The sequence below is a fragment of the Musca vetustissima genome, unplaced genomic scaffold (genome assembly GCF_032173495.1).
Source record: "Musca vetustissima isolate MV318-11 ecotype Yass unplaced genomic scaffold, APGP_CSIRO_Mvet_v1 utg4332, whole genome shotgun sequence".
In the NCBI taxonomy this organism is placed as follows: Eukaryota; Metazoa; Arthropoda; class Insecta; order Diptera; family Muscidae; genus Musca; species Musca vetustissima.
In genome coordinates this window covers 146,495-167,982 of record NW_026882123.1, presented here as the reverse complement: position 1 = coordinate 167,982, position 21,488 = coordinate 146,495, and the positions used below count along the sequence as shown (strand labels likewise).

Here is a 21,488-nt window from a genome sequence, read left to right as displayed (position 1 = left end):
CTATCTTGGTGACCTTATTAATAGATCTTGTAATCAACGATAAACTTTGCTCTTACAAAGAAGCTACCGCTCAACCAGGTTATCGTGAGTTAATGTTTATTTTGTATATAAACTGTTTTATAAAGTACCAAAGTACAATGGTTTTGTCTATTTTTTATTTTCCTTATGGGCAATCAAGCAATATTTTTGGAGTCCTATTTTGGAAAGATCGAAGCAAATTGAAGTGATTGATTAACAGCTGTGAATACAACCTGGCGCCGCTTATATTTTGAATCCAGAGGATCGCCAACCACTCTCTCTCTTGATGAGGGAAGCTTCACATCGCAACTGGAGTTTGGTTGCTATCCATAATCGACCCATAAATCTAATAGGTTTTCTTTAGAATTCGATACGTCATCATCAAAAATCATATCCCAAAAAGCATTCAATTGTATGGATAAGCGACACCAGGAAGGTTGAAATCTCCCATGCAGATTAAGAAAAAATTGTTATTCAGTAACGAAGAAACTTTAGGAATTATGTTAGCATGATTAGGTGAAATGTAAGAACATGTTAAGAATATAGTATTACCAGAGACAAATTCAATTATATTATGGACTGCTATAAGAACTCCTCCACCTTTTTTGATGATCTATCATTTCTAAAAACTTGATAATTATCAGAAAATACCTCTGTATCGAGTGCATCAGGTTTAAGCGAAGTCTCGATAAAAATAATTACTCTATAATCATTGTAGAAACTTTTAAGGAACACATTTCTCAATTTAGTAATACGACCTCTAACATTTCGATATAACACCGAAAAGGCAGTATGCAGTTTTTTGAATCAGGTGGAATATTAACAGTTCTAGGAATCGACGTTCCCTGAATACAAACTCTTTTACCAAGATACCATCTAGCCAAAACTAGTTATTTACTATACAGTTTAACAAATTGTTAGGAACTATTATTTTCAACGAAACAATATCATGATGTTGAGAGGAATTGAATTTAAAGATGTTTAAATCACAATCAAATAAACCGTGTATTCTAGATTTAACATACTCATGGATGTTATAAGTCGAAGTGTTAGGATGAAGCCTAGATATAAACACGGTTTTAAGTGGAGCTACAACAATTAACAGATTTTAAGAAGATTGACCAATACCAACACTAGCAACATTAAGGGGAATTACGGAATTTGAAGGTGGACCATTAACGACAATAGCAGGAGGTAGGGATAATTTATTTATAGTTGCAAAGGTTGATGCTGTAGTTGATTTAGAATTAAGCTCAGTAGCTAAATTAAAATTAAAAACCGGAGCAGACAATTGATAACATAAGATGATAACATTATCAATATTGGAAGGACGATTTGCCACTGTAATAGAATACAAAGTAATTAAGCTATCTGGTCCTAGATTAGATAAACTGGGACCATAAACAACATTAACTGATTTTTCTTTCCATTTTTCAATTTTTTTCCAAATATTGAAAAACCGAACAATTTCAGAGTTATTTTCTTTAAAAAGACGGCAAAACCGACTAAACAACTTAAAACAAGACCAGTTAGCGGAGCAGAATATTCGGAGGTCAACCCGTCCACAAATATTTGCACCTCTAATAGCACTATTAAAATATATAAAATAATATATATGAATATTTTAGTAGATCATACCACATACGTCAAGGTAGTTGAGTTGAATTCAAAGTACAGGGTATCTAGACCCTCTCCTCGTTGCGCAGATCTTTTGTAACGTTTGGTGCGATATTGTATAGTGGAAATATTGGAGGATAAGGAACAAGTCATGTATAGGGGCTCCACTCGGATCATTTTGAAATTTTTACCGTAAGTAGTCCTCCTCACTGATTACGGTGATATACATTTTATGTGGGGTAATGCATGCACTTGCCGAGATATGTGCTTTAAAACTAGATGATTGAATGTCCTAGCAATATCCTTATAACCTTTAAATGATACCCATAATGCCTTGCTAGAAATAGTAAAACGGCCGATTTAAACAAATATTTTCCGAACTTTCAAGGCCCATATCTCGGGAAGGTTAATTGCACCCAACAAGAAAATAGGAAACGCATACAATTACAAATTGGTTTTTATTTAATGTCCTCCCGTATTCAATTTACTCAATCTGCCTGCTGGAAATGTGAAATTTTTAGAAAATTTTGGGTTTGGAATAATAAACCAAGTATGTATAAAGAAATTCGAAAGTCCACTTTGCAATTTCCTCAAAGATCAAGAGTCGAATTCGACTTTCTGACTTTTTAATACAAAAACTCGATTGATCGATTAGCCGAAAGTCGATTTACTTATCCCTAATCATAATTTGCCTAAACCTCATTCGTAAACAACACGGTTTCCATTTAGTCTCTATCCCACCTCATTCGTAAACTTTCGGTTATACCATTTTGAATTCATCTTTATCGGCCGTTTTGTCTTCTCCTCCCATTCGTTAGCAGGTGGAACGTTTTTCAATTTTTTCAGTCGTCGTTTTTATTTTAGCTTCGGTCTGCGTCTGATCATTCATTGTTCGAAGTGGCTAATCGTTGGATCTACCCAAGTTCTGTGTCCATTCCGCAAAATATCAAAAATATCATTTGGTATACATAGACGAGCAGAAAGTCTAAATTATGGCATCGTCAAGTCTTCAGTGTCCAATATGTGTGGAATCTTATGAAGATCCTAATAACATATGCAGTACAATATGTGGTCATGTCTTTCACAATTCTTGTCTATCGGAGTGGTTGGAACAGTAAGTAGTCATTTCTGAAATGCCAGCAAGCCCACAATGACCTCTGACAATTTCATATACAGTTCAGACACATGTCCCATGTGTAACCGAAGTAATCCGGCACCGCACCGTATTTTTATCGATCTCAGAACTGATCAGAGCAATTCACAGGAAAAAGAGGCCAAACTGGTAATTAAGGGTATACCTCCCCAGCAATTGACGCCACCATTTCTAACACCGGTAATGGAATTAATTAGTATCATGAAAATACACGTTTGCGAATCTGATATAAGGAATGTAACAAGAATAGCCAATACGCTGCATGTGACATTCAGGCAAGTCCAACATATGGAAGCAGTACTGAAAAATAAATTCAAATTAAAAAAGAATCCAAGGACATCGGCGATAGTTATCTACGAAATCGTTGATCCACAGATAAAAGCTCTATTCCAATACAGCCACAAATTGAAGCAGATAGGCTATAAAATATTCTTTATTAGAGATAACAGGGTATTCGTTAAGAAAGAAAAAATGGACAATGAAATTGAAATATCTTCTAGGGAACAAGTCGACAGAATGTACATAGCCAACAAGGGATATACACCAACAGCACCTCCATTGGAAACTGTAGCAGCAGGAAATTCCAATCAAGTTCACGCCGAATATAATAATGATATTCATGGAAATATGTATGGAGGATATGATTCCAGAACAAATCTTTTACGCAATCCCCACCAAAGCGTCCAATCAGAAGACAGTAACTCAGATGCTGAAACTGAACAATTGTGTTGTTGTTTTTTATGAACTATGCATTTATTATTTTTTTATGAATTTTATCCGTAGACATAAATTATGTGTTCGTAGCATGTAATTTGAACCACCAACCACCAAAGTATTTAATAAATAGAGTGCCAATAAACATTAACCAAAATCGATATGATGTATTGGGGTTTTGAACAACAAGCAATAGGCAATTGGAGAATGTTTACATTCGACATAAAAATAACATGTTGCTATAATTGTAATTTTAAATGAAATCTCAAAGAGGCAAAGATATAATCTCTCTTATTGCAAGTGGCTTCATTACATTGGTGCGACGTGAAAATAAGAGAAAATGTAATTTAACATCTCTTGCCTTAATTTTGTATAATAACAATGATTGTTGCCATTGTAACCTGCAAGCATGTGGATGTGATATCTTTATATAATTATCTATTTCGAAACACCTTTTTTTTAATAAGACTTATTTTGGTGAAATTAAAGGATTACGAATTCCAGCTACTTTTTTGAATTTTATCTTTTTTTTCAAATATTTGAATTAAACATTTTTTACAATGGTCTGTCCGTATGAATTGTGTAACATCTCTAACGATGATGAATTGTGCGTTACATGTTGGTTTTGTTTAAATCAGTGGCATGTTAAGTGTGCTCGTATCAACGCGAAAGTAGTTGATACTATTAGAGACAATGTTGGCGTTCGTTGGTGCTGTGTTCACTGTAGAAAACTTTCTGCCGACTTTTATAATTTTGTAAAAGACTTGCAATCGGAGCTTGTATCCATTAAGAAAGATTTTACATCATTAACAAGTCGTTTTGAAAATTTTTCGAATTTGTTCAATAAGTACCAAGAACTCGATGAATTTGTATCATCGCCGTCCGTTTCTGGGCAGAAACGAAAGCGGTCTTCGAAGAAAGCACCAACTAAAATGATGCCTATTCGTAAAGCTTATATTTCTGCTGGGAATACTGTATCACGAACAGCGTCAGATAATATTGATAAAATTGATGCTGTTAATGAACAGACTTATGCCAGTGTCGTGTCTCATGCAACCATGGAAGCTAGCAAGGATGTATTGGAAGTGACAATACCTCATAACGCTATGAGTATTGATAACAGTAGTCTTGAGAAGACCGCCAAATCTACTCATAGTACACAGGTGTTGTCAGTTCCTTCATCTGGTGCGCCTTCCGAGATTGTAGCTGGCAATTCCCCACTACCTACCTAAAGACCATTATCAATGGCCCCGGTCATGAAAATGGTTTTTGTGTCTAGGTTTGCGCCTGACACCTCGGCTGAGGATATAAATTACTATATCAAATCAAAAATAAATGGTAATTATTTTCTAAGATGCTACAAGCTTCGATCGGCATACTCTGAAAGTAGATCATCATTTAAAATATTAGTTCATGATGATATATTTCCAAGTTTGATATCGAAAGATTTTTGGCCTGCTAGAGCGTTTGTTAAAGAATTTCTAGAAAGATCAGATAATTTAGCTCATTTACCACAGAGATCTGAACCAGTATCAAAAAACTAGATAACCTATTTACCATTTGCTATCAGAATTTACTGATAGCATTGGTTTTGAATTTAGCATTATTGTGTTTACTGAGACTTGGCTCAAAACGTCTGTGTTAAATAGTGAAATTATGTGTTCAAAATATCAAATATTTAGAAAAGATCGTACTGGTAAAAAAGGTGGCGGCGTCCTTATTGCAGTTGATGCCAAATTTTCCACTAATTTAATTAAATTAAATTGTTTTTCTGACATAGAATTTATCTGCATATCAATTGAATTGGGTAAATTTAAACTATTCGTTACGTGCTCATATATACCTCCTTCATCACATCTTGATATTTATAATCAGCATTTAGCAGCACTAAACTCAATTATTAATATTATGAATGATTCCGATAGAATTTTAGTTCTTGGTGATTTTAATATGCCATCTGTAAAGTGGCTCTCATTGCCAGACTCAGAAAGTTTAACGCCGTTGACACCTGAAGCAAATGTAAACCAATATACATTTGATATTGTTAATCGATTTTGTGAAATTAATCTCCTTCAAATAAATAATATTTTAAATTGTAATGATAGAATCCTTGATCTAGTATTTGTAAATTTTACACAATTTTTTGAATTAATTCGAATTCCTGCTATATGTACTCCAGAAGATAATCATCATCCAACATTATATATAACCATGAGCCATAATTCTACAATTAACGAAAGTTCATGTGATTCATTTAAAAATATTCTTAACTATAAAAAAACCAATTTTCGAAAGCTTAATTCTCTTATTTCATCTGTAAACTGGACAGCTGCATGTCAATGTAAGAATCACACCGATTTTGAATTTATAATAGATAAATTTTATAATACTCTAAATAAATTTATTTCTGAATGTGTTCCAACTGTTAGAATTAAAAATTCTGACAGATATCCCTGGATTTCACGTGAGTTATCAAGTATAAAAAATTTAAAAAATAAACTTTTTCGAAAATATAAGAAGTCAGGCTCATCTATAGACTATGCTAATTATTCTGTTGCTAGGTCCAAATATACCATAGAGTCCCGTAGATTGTATAATAATTACCTCAACAAGATCAAAAATAATTTTAAAACAAATCCGAAGTCATTTTATGAGTTTGTTAACTTAAAAAGAAAAGTCTCCTCAAAACCCACAATTTTGAAATGCAACAATAAGGAGTTTGTAAAAAACTCTGAAATAGCAGAATGTTTTGCAAATTTTTTCGCCTCTACTTATTCATCTGCAGTTTGTCCAGATATAAGCTCATATCCTTATGAGCTATCCAAAATAGATCAAATATATATGCCTTTCTTACAAAGTCAAGATGTTGCTAAAAATTTACATACTCTAAAACCAATTAAACTTCCAGGTCCAGATGGTATACCTAGCATAATTCTCAAATATTGTTCTGATACTTTAGCAACGCCTCTTACGTTGCTTTTTAATTATTCCTTAAATTTTGGTTATTTTCCCACTATATGGAAGAAATCTTTTATAGTACCGTTGCACAAGTCTGGTAGTCTATCAAACGTTTCAAACTACAGAGGAATTGCAAAATTAAGTGATATCCCAAAATTGTTTGAAAAATTAATTACTGCTGTTATTTCTCACAAAATTAAATCCATTTTAAGTCCATATCAACATGGCTTTCGTAGTGGTCTTTCAACTATAACAAATCTTATAGAGTTTACTTCAATTGTAATGAAGGGATTTGTTCAGCGAAATCAAATTGATACCATTTATACAGATTTTAGTAAAGCTTTTGATAGGGTTAACCATGAACTCTTATTATATAAATTAGATAATATGGGTTTCAGTCTAAACTTAGTCAAATGGATATCATCTTACTTACAAAATAGATCACAGCTAGTTTTGTTTGAAGGATGTCTCTCAAAATCGATTAACGTACCTTCAGGTGTTCCACAAGGAAGTCACCTCGGGCCGGTTCTTTTTCTATTGTTTATAAATGATTTGCCTACTTCTGTAGTACATTCTAAATTGTTAATGTATGCAGATGATGTCAAGTTATTCATTACCCATAATTCTGAGAAACAAGCCAATTTACTCCAAAATGATTTAAATAACCTTTTCAGATTAAATTGTATGGATTTAAATTTGAACAAATGTAAACATATGTGTTTTTCTAGAAATTCTTCATTAATGAGGCAATACAATATTAACGGTTCGGTTTTATCAACAGTTGAAACATTCGTGGATCTTGGTATTTTAATGGATCCAAAGTTAAACTTTAACAATCATGTCATTTATATGGTAAATAAAGCATATGGTGTATTAAGTTTTATAAAACGGTGGGCCAAAGAATTCTCGGATCCTTATATAACAAAACAACTATACACGTCTCTTGTTAGACCTATATTAGAATATGGTTCTGTTGTATGGGATCCTCAATATGCAATATATTCCGATAAAATCGAATCAGTGCAGAAACAATTCTTACTTTTTGCACTGAGGGGTTTACATTGGAATAGTGATTTTGTGTTGCCTTCTTACACTAGCAGGTTAAAATTAATTCGGTTACCTACATTAAAAAGTAGACGTATTATGTTGAACACCATGATGGTACTAAAAATATTAAATGGTAATATACCCTCTGATTTCCTAATTTCATCTATTAGAATAAATGTTCCTTTTCGATCAAGTAGATATTATCAACTATTATATGTAGATTTTCATCGCACAAATTATTCTATGGGAGATCCACTCAGTAAAATTTGTATTGATTTTAATTCTGTGTACTCTAATGTAGATTTTAGCAAGAATGTTGAATTTATAAAATCTAATATAATTGTATTTTTAAATGAGTAGTGCAACTTAATAACAAACTGGCTGTTGGAGTAGATTCTGTAGCTGGTTTTCTATTCCCTTCTCACATTCCACCATGATGCGGATTATGGTGTGTACGCGATCCCTACGAAAGGGGAGGTCGCCCCCTCGGTCGGCAGGGGTGGGAAAGTGAGGCGTGGGAACGTTCGAAAGAAAAAAAAAAAGGTAAAACTTTGTAATGTCCCCAGTAAATATTTATTTATTGAAATTCCAATAAATAGTGTTAACAATTGAAACCTTGTAATGCCCCCAGTAACTATTTATTTATTGAAATTCCAATAAATAGTGTTAACAATTGGTCTGTTCCCGTACTGCAAGAATCTACTACTTTTTACTACGATAACGAGTTTTCCTTTATACTATCGAAGAATATAGTAAAATCTAGTAAATTCTTGCAGTACGAGAACAGACAAAATATATCTTATATTATCTAATAGTACGTTTACATTGTACCGGATTAAGTTAACCCAGTGGGTTTTAACTGTCAATTCCATTACATATTTGTCAAATTAATCCTCATAAAGTAGGTTAACCTTGCAAAAAGTTCTAATGTACATGTCATTTAAGTAGAACTAACAGCCTGTTTATGTATTTCGAAAGAAAAGTTTCTTTCGCTTTCAATGCGAATGAAAATCAATTTTGGTTCATATAAAAAGTTTTTACAGGCAAAATAAGTCGAACGATAAAGAACTCGAAAGAAAACGTAAACGTATATTTTTTCTTTACAAATTGGGTTTATGTATGACGAAAAAGCTGTCTTTATGCGAACGAGAATGTCATATTCACTCACTTGCTTTATAGCTTTCGAATGAGTTGCAAAATCGCGAACTATGTACGAAAATTTGAAGCACATTCACACAACACAATCTCTATACAAAATAAAAATTTTTGGAACATGTTTTATAGGTATGGTTTGTATTTTTTATTCATGTTTTTGGAAAATAAAATTGTACAAAATTCTAACAAATACAGAAAATTTCCATTTGACATTTTTTATATTCAAATGTGTGATTGTATTTGTGTAGTTTGTTCTCATTTCTCATTTGACTCTCATTTATTGAACATTTTTGTAAAACTTTACATTTAATTTAGTAGTTTTTCGAATGGTATACGTAACGGCAAACGAACGATAGCTTTCGAAATACATGAACGCTTTTTTAAACGAAAGTGAGTGAGTTACTTTCTTTCGCATTGATTTTCGTTCGAAATAGAAAAACAGGCTGTAAAAATTAAAATTACAAAATAATAATATTTAGTGACATGAAAGAAATAGAAATGGGACACTTAATTTTTATTTGTTTTTTCCTTTTATTTTATTTTTCAATGAACTATTGTGTGTCCATGCTATGTCAAAAAAATTACTCAATAAATGTGTCTGTATTGACTTGAAAATATGAATAAAATTAAAATATTTTCAAATTCCGGCATTTACAACCCCATACTGTGAAAAAATTTAACATTCCATTAATTTTTCACGATATTTTCTTTATTTAATAAAATTGTAAAAAAAATATGCCAAATAAGGAAAACAACCTGTTGAATATGTATATGTGACACTATAAGACGACAAATCCCCTTTCAAAAAGAAATTCAATTCATCTGGCAGGTTCGTATGAAACTGAAAGCTTTATTCGACTACTAACATAAAGCTTTTTAATAAACAGTGTATCTTGTATCTGCTGAGTGGGAATGTTCTTTGTTGTGGACACCATGGGAACTGAATCAAAAACAGACCGAGTATCTGAATTGATACAGAAATCCGATCCCGAATTGAAAGCATATATTCTTCAGTTGGAAAACAAATTAAAATTCTGTGCAAATTTGGAGGAAACCTATAATGAACTCAACGAGAAATACATCGATGTACAGGAAAACCTATTTGGTGTTCAAGTACAGAATGTTGAATTGGAAAGACAGACGAAGGAACTTACAAAAGAGATTGAAAAAATTCGTAATAAAAACCACGAACTAACTGAACAAAACAAAGTATTGAAAACACAAATCGAACAAAGAGATGTAGGCTGTGTATTTGAGAATGAAATTATAGCGGAGTCTTCAAAACACATTAAATCTGATCAGTCTGTTCCCACATCAGATACAAACAATGTTCTTGTAAAGAACTTGCCAAAAGCGGTGTTGCATAAAAATGATCACAAGGATCTCATAATAAAACTTGGCCAAATAATGAAACTAGATATGAAGCACAAGGACATTAAACGTGCCGTCATAAAGGAAAGAAAATTTTATGAACGCCAGAACTTGCAACCAGATAAGGTCATATTGATTGTGGAGTTCAGTAAACCAAATATAAAAGTGGATTTTCTCAAGCACAAGGAAAGACTAAAAACAAACGAATTTGTAAAAGATATTGAAATTACAGATTATGTGAATGAAGATGTATTTGAGCTGTATCAGTATGCAAAGATTCTGAAATCTCAATTCGGATACAATTCGGTATATTGGAGAAATAACTGTGTATATGCCAAGAAGATACGATCCAGCGAACCAATAATGATAACAACGAAGACTCAAGTAGATGATTTGAAATTATCAAAATAAATAGTTCAACGTACAGTCCATATGACTTATTTATAATATGTATGTACAAATATATATATATATTACAGCACTTTAAATATTGCTAATAAAACAGTATTTTTTTAGACAGTAAAAAACCAAACTGCATTGTAATCTCATAATTACATTCATTTTGCTGACGCCGCATTTCTAGGAATAGGTGCTTTAATACTGGAGATGTTACTTTCAACCGAAAGCAAACAGAACAAAAGTTAAATAGACATGACTGACATGAAACAAATATTTCATGGTATTTCCTACTGGATTTTGGAAAGAAATCTCAACCTTTCATTTATTGTTCGCGTTTTTAGTTATGTATTGAAAAAATGTCAAATAAACACAATCACTTGTTGCGTATATTTATTTTATATTTGACAGAAGAAGCCACCACCTACATTGTTGTTTTTTTGTTATTCACCTCAAGCTGCCCTACCTTGTATTATTGTACCATGGGTGTATGCATGAATTACAAAAACTAAGAATATTACAAAAACCGCATTATTCTTATATAAAATAAATTGTCAATGTCTGAAATTGAATGTTAGGATTGACAATTGATTTTTTTCTTTTTTTGAAAAATATACCTATAAAAAGATAAAAATAATCCACTTAATAAACATATTCACCCTTATTACGGATGTCATAGTCGTGTTGAAAATTTGGCACTGTCGCATTTATACGACAAATCGGTATTATTGTTTTGTGTTTTGTAAATTCATGCGTATGCGTACGATCAAAAGTTAAATAGATGTATTTCAATGAATATTACCCAAATACGCATTGCGAATAAAAGTTAAAATTTTTCAACATTGACAATGCGTATTTTGGATTTTTTGTTTTTTGAAAATTGAGATCCAGTCATTGAAAAATTGCATTTCCAGGCTTTACCCCTGATTCTCTTATTTAAAAACAGAATTTTGACCTCCTGAGGTAATGTATTAAGAATTCCATACACTTTCTCCCTCTCTCTCCTAATTATAGTTAGAACCTATGGTTAATTACTTCTGTCATGTTTTTAACTTTTTCTAAACATTTTGTTCGAATTCAGAGATTGTGAGATGCCCGTTTTTGACACACATCCCATGTTTGTGTCAACCAAGGTGGCAACACTAATATAAATTGTATTTATATTCGTCAACATCATAAAAAGCTTTTTATATGGTTCTTTGTTCTATGCAGGGAATTCCCCCACTTTGTCGTACAGTAACTAGGCAGATTCAAGTGGTTAAATACATCATCAGCTGTTCTGTTGGTAAAATGATCTGACCATGGCTCAATTATAAGGTCGTCCGATAAGGCTGATGTTAATACGACATTACAATGGACTACAGTTTTTATAGAGTTCTTCAAGTAATTGTACTAAACTTTTAAAATAGAAACATTTGAAAATAAAAAAAGTATTTTTAAAATTTCCATTCATTCCCTTTTGAAAAGTCATATTGAACGAGAAAAATGAGGACATTTTTGATTGAAATATGTTTGGGAGAAGTCGAAATATGTGATCAATTCCATGACGGTAGCCAAAACAGAAACAAATAGTATATCTTTATACGGAAAATATTTTATCAACAACCATATTCAAATTGAATACAAAATTGTTTTGTTTTGAAATGAAACTTTTACAATTGGTCTGTTCTTGCAGTGAGGAAAACGACCAAATATTTCTCACATTTTACAGCCTTACCTAAAAACGTTACCTAAATTCCAACGAGGCGTACAAAAATATTAAACTTCCCCACTATGGCAAAATGGTTTTACGGCCGTATTACCCAAATACGTCGAATCGATATATCTTAGCAAACTAAGTCTCAATTTAGATTAGGCGAGTTTACTTGCGGCAAGTCTTTCTTTGTAGGAGAGGGGTGTAAGGGGAATAGAAATGGAAAAAAATTGCTCGTACCGACAATTTTCTGGCAATTCGTTTTGTGTATTTCGTATTTTTGACATTTTATATTTATTTAAATGTGAAAAAAACTATTTGCAGCAGATAAAAAAAATTTTTTTGAAACTGAATTGCCTTGTATAGACGCATGAAGCAAGTCCAAAAGAGAACGATGAGAATTGCCGCAAGTTAACTCGCCTAATCTAAATCAAGACTAAACAAAATTGTAAAATGTATTTAAATATTTTACATTCTTATTGAAAATTTTATAATTTAATTTTGTTTGTTCTTTTTTTCAACAAAATAAAAAACAAACCTACGTTCTGTCATAGTTGAATTTTTCCAATTTTGAAAATTCCTACGTCGACGTATTGTTTGTCTGTGTGTATGATGAAATTTTTTTACATTTGTTTCGATATTTTTCGGGATTACATCTTTTGGAAATAGATACATGACATAAAGGAGGGATAGCAACTACGATCTTAGCAAAACAGCTCCCAATTTAAAAAAAAAATCGTTGAAATTTGCCTTCATTTCTTATTTTTATTTTCAGAAATATAAATAAATTTGACAAGAAACAATTAATTTTCGACAGCATTGCCATACTGAAATTTTATTTTATTTTTGGCAGAATAATACCATAGACAGACGACAGCCTTAATTTGCATTAAAAAGTTCTTAATTTGAATTAAAATTTACCCCTGACAGACGAGAGTTTCTTCATTTATGAACCAGTTTTTTGTTTCAAAACAATTGTTTGTCTGTGTGTAGGAAGAAAATATTGACATTTGTTTACAATATTTTTTAGGATTACATCTTTTTGATATTGATACATGGCAGGAAGGAAAACTAACAGCTATAATGAAGATAAAACAGCTCCAAATTTGAAGAAATGTTGAATTTTCCCTTTATTTCTAATTTTTATTTTCGTAAACATAAACAAATTTGACAACAATCAATTTATTTTCTACAGCATTGCCATATTGAAATTGCTTAATTCAGTATAAATTCAGTTTGATTTTGTGCATTAACAACACATAAAAATGAGGATACAAGTTAATTTGAATTAAGGCTGTCGTCTGTCTAGTCTATAAGCCAAAACTTTCATCATACACACAGGCAAACAATTGTTTTGAAGCAAAAAACTGTTTCGTAAATGCAGAAACTCTCGTCTGTCAGGGGTAAATATTAATTCAAATTAAGAAATTTTTAATGCAAATTAAGGCTGTCGTCTGTCTATGGTATTATTTCGGTAACATTCATATAAAGACATTTGCTATACTTTTGTGGTGAAAAGCGTCGAACGAGCTAGTTGCATTTTACAGCCTTACCCATGGTATAATAATAGAAGGTAACAGTAAGTGTTGTTGTACAAAAAACGATACAACAACCACATGGAAATTTGTTGTTGTAAGTTCTACTAGTGTCAACTCATCTGACAGAAAAATTTAAACAAAGTCTGCTTTTCCACAGGCAAATTTTTATTTGGCAAATACTGAGTTTGTAGGCGAGAGGTGTGCGAGGAAGAAAAACAAAAATTTGCCTGTTCAGACTTGCCGTACACGCAAATTCTGCTTTGCTCTGTTCGTTGAAAACAATTTTGTTGACATTTCCTTTTGAACCTATTCGCTTTACTGACACACAGCCGGCTTTTGTTTACAAACCAATTATCATCAAATTATTTTTATTTTGAAAATGAAATATTTTCGAATCCTCAAAATAAAAATTGAAAAACATGAATGAAAATCTTTCTAATTTATATTTCTATCGCTTCCACATCTTTCCTATAATTGAGCCATTGCCACATATATATGTAATACATATGAAAATGCTGGGAATAGCGAGTTATTCCTTGAAGAAAGATTTGCTTCCCGAAACTTTCCCAGCAGACAGATTGAGTAAATTGAATACTGGAGCACATTTAATAATGAACAATTTCAAATTGTATGCGTTCCCAATTTTCGAGTTGGGTGATTTTTAAAAACATAATTTGTCAAATTCATATTGACACTAGTATTACGTTGGAATCAAATCAGCTGGGATTTGCTGTTACCTTTTATAATTGTACCATGAGCCTTACCTAAATTTGGACTAGCTCGTAAATGAAAAGCACATGTATTTATATGTTACCGAAATACGTCGACGTAGGAATTTTCAAAATTGAAAAAATTCAACTATGACAGAACGTAGGTTTGTTTTTTATTTTGTTGGAAAAAAAACAAAATTAAATTATAAAATTTTCAATAAGAATGTAAAATATTTAAATACATTTTATATTTTTTTAATTTTGTTTAGTTTGCTATTTTTTCCGAATAGGACGCGCTCTATTTTCGTATGTGAAACATAAGGAAATCAGCTGTTTGAATGAAACACATTGTTGGAAGAAAATATTTCAATTGCAAGTCAAAGAAAAGGATGAAAAGGCAACAATTACAAATTATTATTTCGTTTGTAGGTGTTTAATAAAAAATAGATGTTGATTTAAGAGAAAATAAAAGCGATTTTTTTGTTTATAGGTTATGTCATATGTAAAATACGTATGTCGATTTGAACACAAAAATAAATGTTTTGTGTACGCCGCTAATTTTGACACACATAAGGGCTAAGCAGAATGCTCGCGTTGAGCATTTTTTGTTATCGCGTTAACACACGCAAAAAGTTAAAATATATTTAACTTTGAGTGTTTGTGTTATCGTTTCCTTGTGGTTGTTGTATTTTCGATAACACTTAACGCAACGGATGGCTCAATGCGAGCATTCTGGTTAGCCCTATAAGGAATTACATATGGATGAAATAATGCCATGTACAGACGAGCGTTGTTCGCTCTCTCATTCGTTGTTCGACCCTTAATTATGAAGTAATTACTTAGTTCCCCATACAAAATTGTCTGCGCGAACACCGACTTTTGTACGTTGTTCAATTCGAATCACTCTCTGAATCACCAAGAAATTTGTCCCATCCCTAACAACTGAGAGCATTTATCGAAAATAAATTAATTTTGACAACTTGAAAATATTTATAAAATTTTCAAACTTTTTTAGTAATATGATGAATATGAAAATGATGAATGAAAAGTAAAAAATTGTCTAGTTTTTATATCTGCAGCAGGATGTAAATTTTGTTATCTACATAATGCAATGTGAATTTCTTTCCCCATGGTTCTAATTAGCGTACAAAACAAGAAACAAATTTGGGGACACTCAAACAAACAATTCTCAAAATTTTTATATGTGACATTTGAATTTAGAATATATAAAAATGTATGAAAACAACAATATTTTCAGAAAAAATGGAAAACATGAATTAAAAGTAAATAGATATGGGTTCATACTATAGTCAGGAGAAAGAGAATTAATTTTTCTATTTAGATCCATATGTGATTCATGTAAATATGTTAGAATTTTGGCGTAAAACAAGAAACAAAAAGTTTGAAATAAAAAACCCTGATGACATGAATTAGGAATAGTGTTGTATGAACGGGTTAATTCATGTACGTAATTCTGAGAGCGAACTACGTTGTTCGAATGCCCGTCAGAACATGGCATAAGTGACAGCACATATGTAAAATACATATCGTGTAAAAACACCATAAGATATATCGATTCGACGTATTTGGGTAATACGGCCGTAAAACCATTTTGCCATAGTGGGGAAGTTTAATATTAGGTGTGGTCCCAAACTTGCAATATAGTACTATATTGTACTAGTTTTGCAGTTTTTGCTAGAAAAGCGTTCCCTTACGCCAAAAGTTAAAGTTAAATTTAAGAGAGTTGAAATCAAAATGGCGTTCTCTTCTCCTATTTTCTGCAAGACCAATTTGGCCTAGTACGAAATAGTAAATGTAGTAAATTATGAATTTGACAATTCATTTCCAGAGCTATACAGTTCGAAATAAACCGTATGCAAGTTAGCGCTTCAACAAACAAGACACACGCACATACACACACATATTTGCTTAAAAAAGAAAAGAATTAAGAATGAAGAAGCAGTTCTTTATTCACTTTTGGAGGATTCATCTATCGAAGATGAATAGCGTGCAGAAGATTCAGATGAAATTTTTTACTCAGAAATTGTAAAATGGACGCATTTTAACTTATATGTTTCTTTGTGTGCATTCGGTTTCTGTGGTCCGTTTTTTGTCATTAACTGATGAAATTTTTTATTTTGACGTTTCTTCACGTTTTCACTATTTTTCGTTCCTATACTTTTTGTGCAAATCTTGTATGTGAGAGCCTTTTTGATAGTTCGCTCTTTTACTAGCTTTACTATCAAAAAGTACGGGAACGAACCTATTTTTGTACGCCTCGTTGGAATTTAGGTAACGTTTTTAGGCATGGTACAATTATAAAAGGTAACAGCAAATCCCAGCTGATTTGATTCCAACGTAATACTAGTGTCAATATGAATTTGACAAATTATGTTTTTAAAAATCACCCAACAGGAAAATTGGGAACGCATACAATTTGAAATTGTTCTTTATTAAATGTGCTCCTGTATTCAATTTACTCAATCTGTCTGCTGGGAAAGTTTGAGGAAGCAAATCTTTCTTCAAGGAATAACTCGCTATTCCCAGCATTTTCATATGTGTTACACATATATATTGCAATGGCTCAATTATAGGAAAGATGTGAAAGCGATAGAAATATAAATTAGAAAGATTTTCATTCATGTTTTTCAATTTTTATTTTGAGGATTCGGAAATATTTCATTTTCAAAATAAAAATAATTTGATGATAATTTGTTTGTTTACATTTTTCTGTCAAATGAGTTGACACTAGTAGAACTTACAACAACAAATTTCCATGTGGTTGTTGTATCGTTTTTTGTACAACAACACTTGCTGTTACCTTCTATTATTATACCATGGTTTTTAGGTAAGGCTGTAAAATGTGAGAAATATTTGGTCGTTTTCCTCACTGCAAGAACAGACCAATTGTAAAAGTTTCATTTCAAAACAAAACAATTTTGTATTCAATTTGAATATGGTTTTTGATAAAATATTTTCCGTATAAAAATATATTTGTTTCTGTTTTGCCTACCGTCATAGAATTGATCACATATTTCTACTTTTTCCAAACATATTTCAATCAAAAATGTCCTCATTTTCTCGTTCAATATGTCTTTTCAAAAGGGAATGAATGGAAATTTTAAAAATACTTTTTTATTTTCAAATGTTTCTATTTTAAAAGTTTAGTAGAATTACTTGAACAACTCTATAAAAACTGTAGTTCATTGTAATGTCGTATTAACATCAGCCTTATCGGACGACCTTATAATTGAGCCATGGTCAGATCATTTTACCAACAGAACAACTGATGATGTATTTATCCACTTGAATCTGCCTAGTTACTGTACGACAAAGTGGGGGAATTCCCTGCATAGAACAAAGAACCATATAAAAAGCTTTTTATGATGTTGACAAATATAAATACAATTTATATTAGTGTTGCCACCTTGGTTGACACAAACATGGGATGTGTTTCAAAAACGGGCATCTCACGATCTCTGAAATCGAACAATTATAATTAGAATTTGATATTAATCAGTGTTCCTGTTCAGTTCATTGAGAAAATATAAAAATGTATCAAAAACAACAAAATTTTTAGAAAAAAGTTAAAAACATGACAGAAGTAATTAACCATAGGCTCTAACTATAATCAGAAGAGAGAGAGAGAGAAAGTGTATGGAATCCTTAATACATTACCTCAGGCCGTCAAAATTATTTTTCTGTTTTTAAATAAGAGAATCAGGGGTAAAGACTGGAAATGCAAAAGGGAAAATGTTGCCACAAACATGGAATATATTTGTTCGTCTATACACAGCCATTTGTTGATTTGAAATACAGTCGAGTACGCTTATAACGCACATTGATCCCGAAGTTTTAAGACATATATTATTTTCCACAGGCAAATTTTTGTTTTTTTGTTGTCTCTTTTGAAATTTTCGCTTGCTTTTCAACTAGCAAATTTTTCTTTGCCAAATTTGGGAATCAAAATACAAAAGAAGGAAAGAAACGTCAAAAGTGTTTAAATTTTGAAGAATTTTTTAATATTTAATTCATTTTTTATATATTTTTTTATATAAATTGCAAAAATTAAAAATTAAATTTCACTTGCACAAATTAAAGCAACAGGTTTGTAAACAAAAGCCAGCTGTGTGGCAGTAAAACGAATAGGTTCAAATGAAATGTCACAAAATTGTTTTCAACGAACAGAGCAAAGCAGAATTCTTTTGTTTCTTTTCCTCGCACCGCTCTCTCCAACAAACTCAAATTTTGCCTGTGGAATAGGGGACATACACATTTATGACATATTTTTCATAAATTTAACAAACAAAAATTGTCAGCTGTAATGTCTGTTCCCTCAAAGAAAAACAACTTAAGTATTTCATTGGGGAGATTTAGAAATCCCCAATTTATGAAAATCTGGCATACCTCACATGTATAAAAAAGAAAGCTTTTGTTAATGTCGAACCGCCACCCGATTGATAAATCAAAGGAGAATATTGTTTCAGTATAGCTAGTTTCCATTGAAGTTCACTTATCGCTTCCCAGAAAACTCTGAGATCTACAACAAAGCAAAGACAATGGCCGGACTATATTTGATGTGTCCCATCTGCACGGAAGATTTTCAAATGCAGGATACCGTGTACAGCACTGATTGTGGTCACCTATATCATTTCAGTTGTATGCAACAATGGAGAAGCAGGTAAGTGGATTTTGAATTCAACAGGCATTGTCAGTAAGTTACTTCTCCTTATGTTTAGATCATCGTGCTGTCCTCAATGCCGCCATCACGATCCATCTACACACAGAATATTCCTAATTGGCAACTCTCAGCCAATACCGACTGCTCCCAAAGAAAATGTAGATGACTTAAAGACGCAGTTAGAATCTAGCATTGATAAGATTCACGAATTACAAGCTCAATTGGAAGAGGCTGAGCTTAATCTATTTCACATGCAGGAACAGTTTACAGTAGAACAGGGACTAAAAAAGAGTTTAGAACGTACCCTAGCAGAGTATAAGAATAATGAAGACAATTTCTTAAACTTACACGGCCAGTATTCTGAGTCGGAAGAGCGTGTACAATTGCTTTTGGAAGAAAATGAGCGTTTGACGTTGGAAAATAATTACAAAGCAAACGAAATCAAATCAAAGATGGATGAAATCACTAAATTGAAAGAAACTTTTAATAAAGACTTGCAATTTGGTGACATTCAAAACGAATGTAAGAATGACCAATTGACATTTCTGGAACAAGAAATCGAACGATTGACAAAAGAACTTGAACAAAAAAATCGTGAAATCACAGAACAGAAGGTAAAACAAAAGATGGAAAAGGCTGTTTCATCAGATATAGTTGTTAAATCTTTGCAGCAGAGACTCCAGCATACTACCGAACAATTGGAAAAAGAAATTACAAATAGTATAACACTTGAATGTGATAAAATGAAATTGCAAAGTAAAATACAACGACTAGAAGAACAACAACAACAGAGAATTAATAATAATGAAACTCCCGATAGGAAACCAAAGACTCGACGTGAAAGAAAAAACAAAACTGACGCCACTAATAATAATACGTCGCACATTCTACCAAATACGAAAAATGTGAACAATAGTTCAACTGTTCCACCAACTGTAAATGAGAATGACTCGCCAAGTGGTGTAGTATTGCAGAAGTTCCCATATAAAGAAATTCGGTATCCTTTGGAGGATATGATTGTTTCGTTTGCCGCTAAAATGAATACAACTCTAACCAAAGACGATATCGTTAGAGTAAACATATTGGATAAATTGGTAACAAATAAAATACCAACTACTGTTTGTATGCATGTGGTATTACGAACGAACATTCTAAAGCAAAATTTTATAAGCCAACAGTTTTTGTTAAGGAATTATGAAATCTTCCGAGATGTTTTTATAAAGGAGTATGTTGATCGGGAAATTCACGGATTGTTTTTGTATGCCAAAAGACAACTACGTGGAACTGTCTTTGAAAGTATTGTGATACAAAACAATGAGATTATTGGCAAGAAGAAATTTCATGACGCGAGTGGGACAATCATAAAAAGCAAAGAACAAGTGGACGAACTACGTAATAAATCAGTCTCGCAGCCAATCATTGATGAATATTATTACAAGATATCAGTGTAGTAATGTAATCTTATACTAATTGTATTTGTTCGTTAAATAAAAATATTTTACCCTGAAAAACAATATAAGTATTTTGTGTATAGGCGTGTATTGTTTCCATTTTATACATTGGTCTATATAAAAACTAGTGGTCACAATACAGGCCAATCGTTCTTTATAAAGACTTGTGGTTGCAATTAAATTACCTATAGTGTTTAAAAATCGAATTTTATGTGGAAGTGTTTCTATAAATCCAGGTTTTTGAAATTAACTCTAAATGGAGAAACAATTAGTAAAATATGGAATTCCATTACACCAAATGAGTGTAAAACATAACTAAAATCGATGAACTATAATAATGAACAAAAAACTAATAAATGATTGAGATGTGTTATCATTCAATGCTAAATTTAATTTATTAGTGCTGTTATTATACTTATGGAGATCTTGGATTAATATTCTAGTTTTACTTATTCCATAAAAATATTGAATAAATCAGCCCGGTAAAAACACCAAAAATAACATTACAAATGCACGGTCAAAATATACATATATAAAAACATTTATTTTAAGTACGTGTACATAAATATATATGAAATCATTTATTTTTAAATACCTGAATTCTTTTATTTTTAATAAAATTTTAAACGGTTTTAAACATAATAAAATTATCCTTACAATAAATATCGTTTAGCTTAATTTGGACCGTTTTTGAGGGTTTTAGAGAGATTTAAAACTGAAAATTTAATATAATAACATGTGGTACGAACTTTTAGTGATTAGTGTTCCTAATGTCGATCCAAGTAGTCGGCATCTATAGTATTTAAGCTCAAATAACTAAAAAAATCTGCATTAATATTATCATCTATTTCTGTGTAGAATTTCATCACGGTAAGAATTTAGTACATATTTGTAAAGTTTACTTTTTTTATTCATTTATAAACAAAATCAGTTTTAAGGGGTTTTCCGATGTTGGAACCAAAATTTATATAACATTTCAATAAAAG

General features: G+C 31.6%; 2 protein-coding genes across 4 annotated transcripts in view; both read left to right on the top strand.

The window, feature by feature from the left end:
• The window catches only part of LOC133328321 (protein ultraspiracle), a 163,650-nt gene that overhangs the window by 135,177 nt on the left and 6,985 nt on the right, over positions 1–21,488 (top strand). The window lies entirely within an intron of this gene.
• On the top strand, positions 18,930–20,502 carry LOC133328329 (E3 ubiquitin-protein ligase TRAIP). The gene is made up of 2 exons (XM_061536900.1): positions 18,930–19,051; positions 19,110–20,502. The coding sequence occupies exons 1-2, from the start codon at positions 18,930–18,932 to the stop codon at positions 20,500–20,502; spliced, it is 1,515 nt and encodes a 504-aa protein (XP_061392884.1).

Excerpts from the sequence above, each read along its gene's own strand:
- LOC133328329 (XM_061536900.1), top strand. The coding sequence starts at position 18,930 with ATGGCCGGACTATATTTGATGTGTCCCATCTGCACGGAAGATTTTCAA. Across the intron at positions 19,052-19,109 it reads ATGCAACAATGGAGAAGCAG|ATCATCGTGCTGTCCTCAAT; the intron begins GTAAGTGGATTT and ends CCTTATGTTTAG.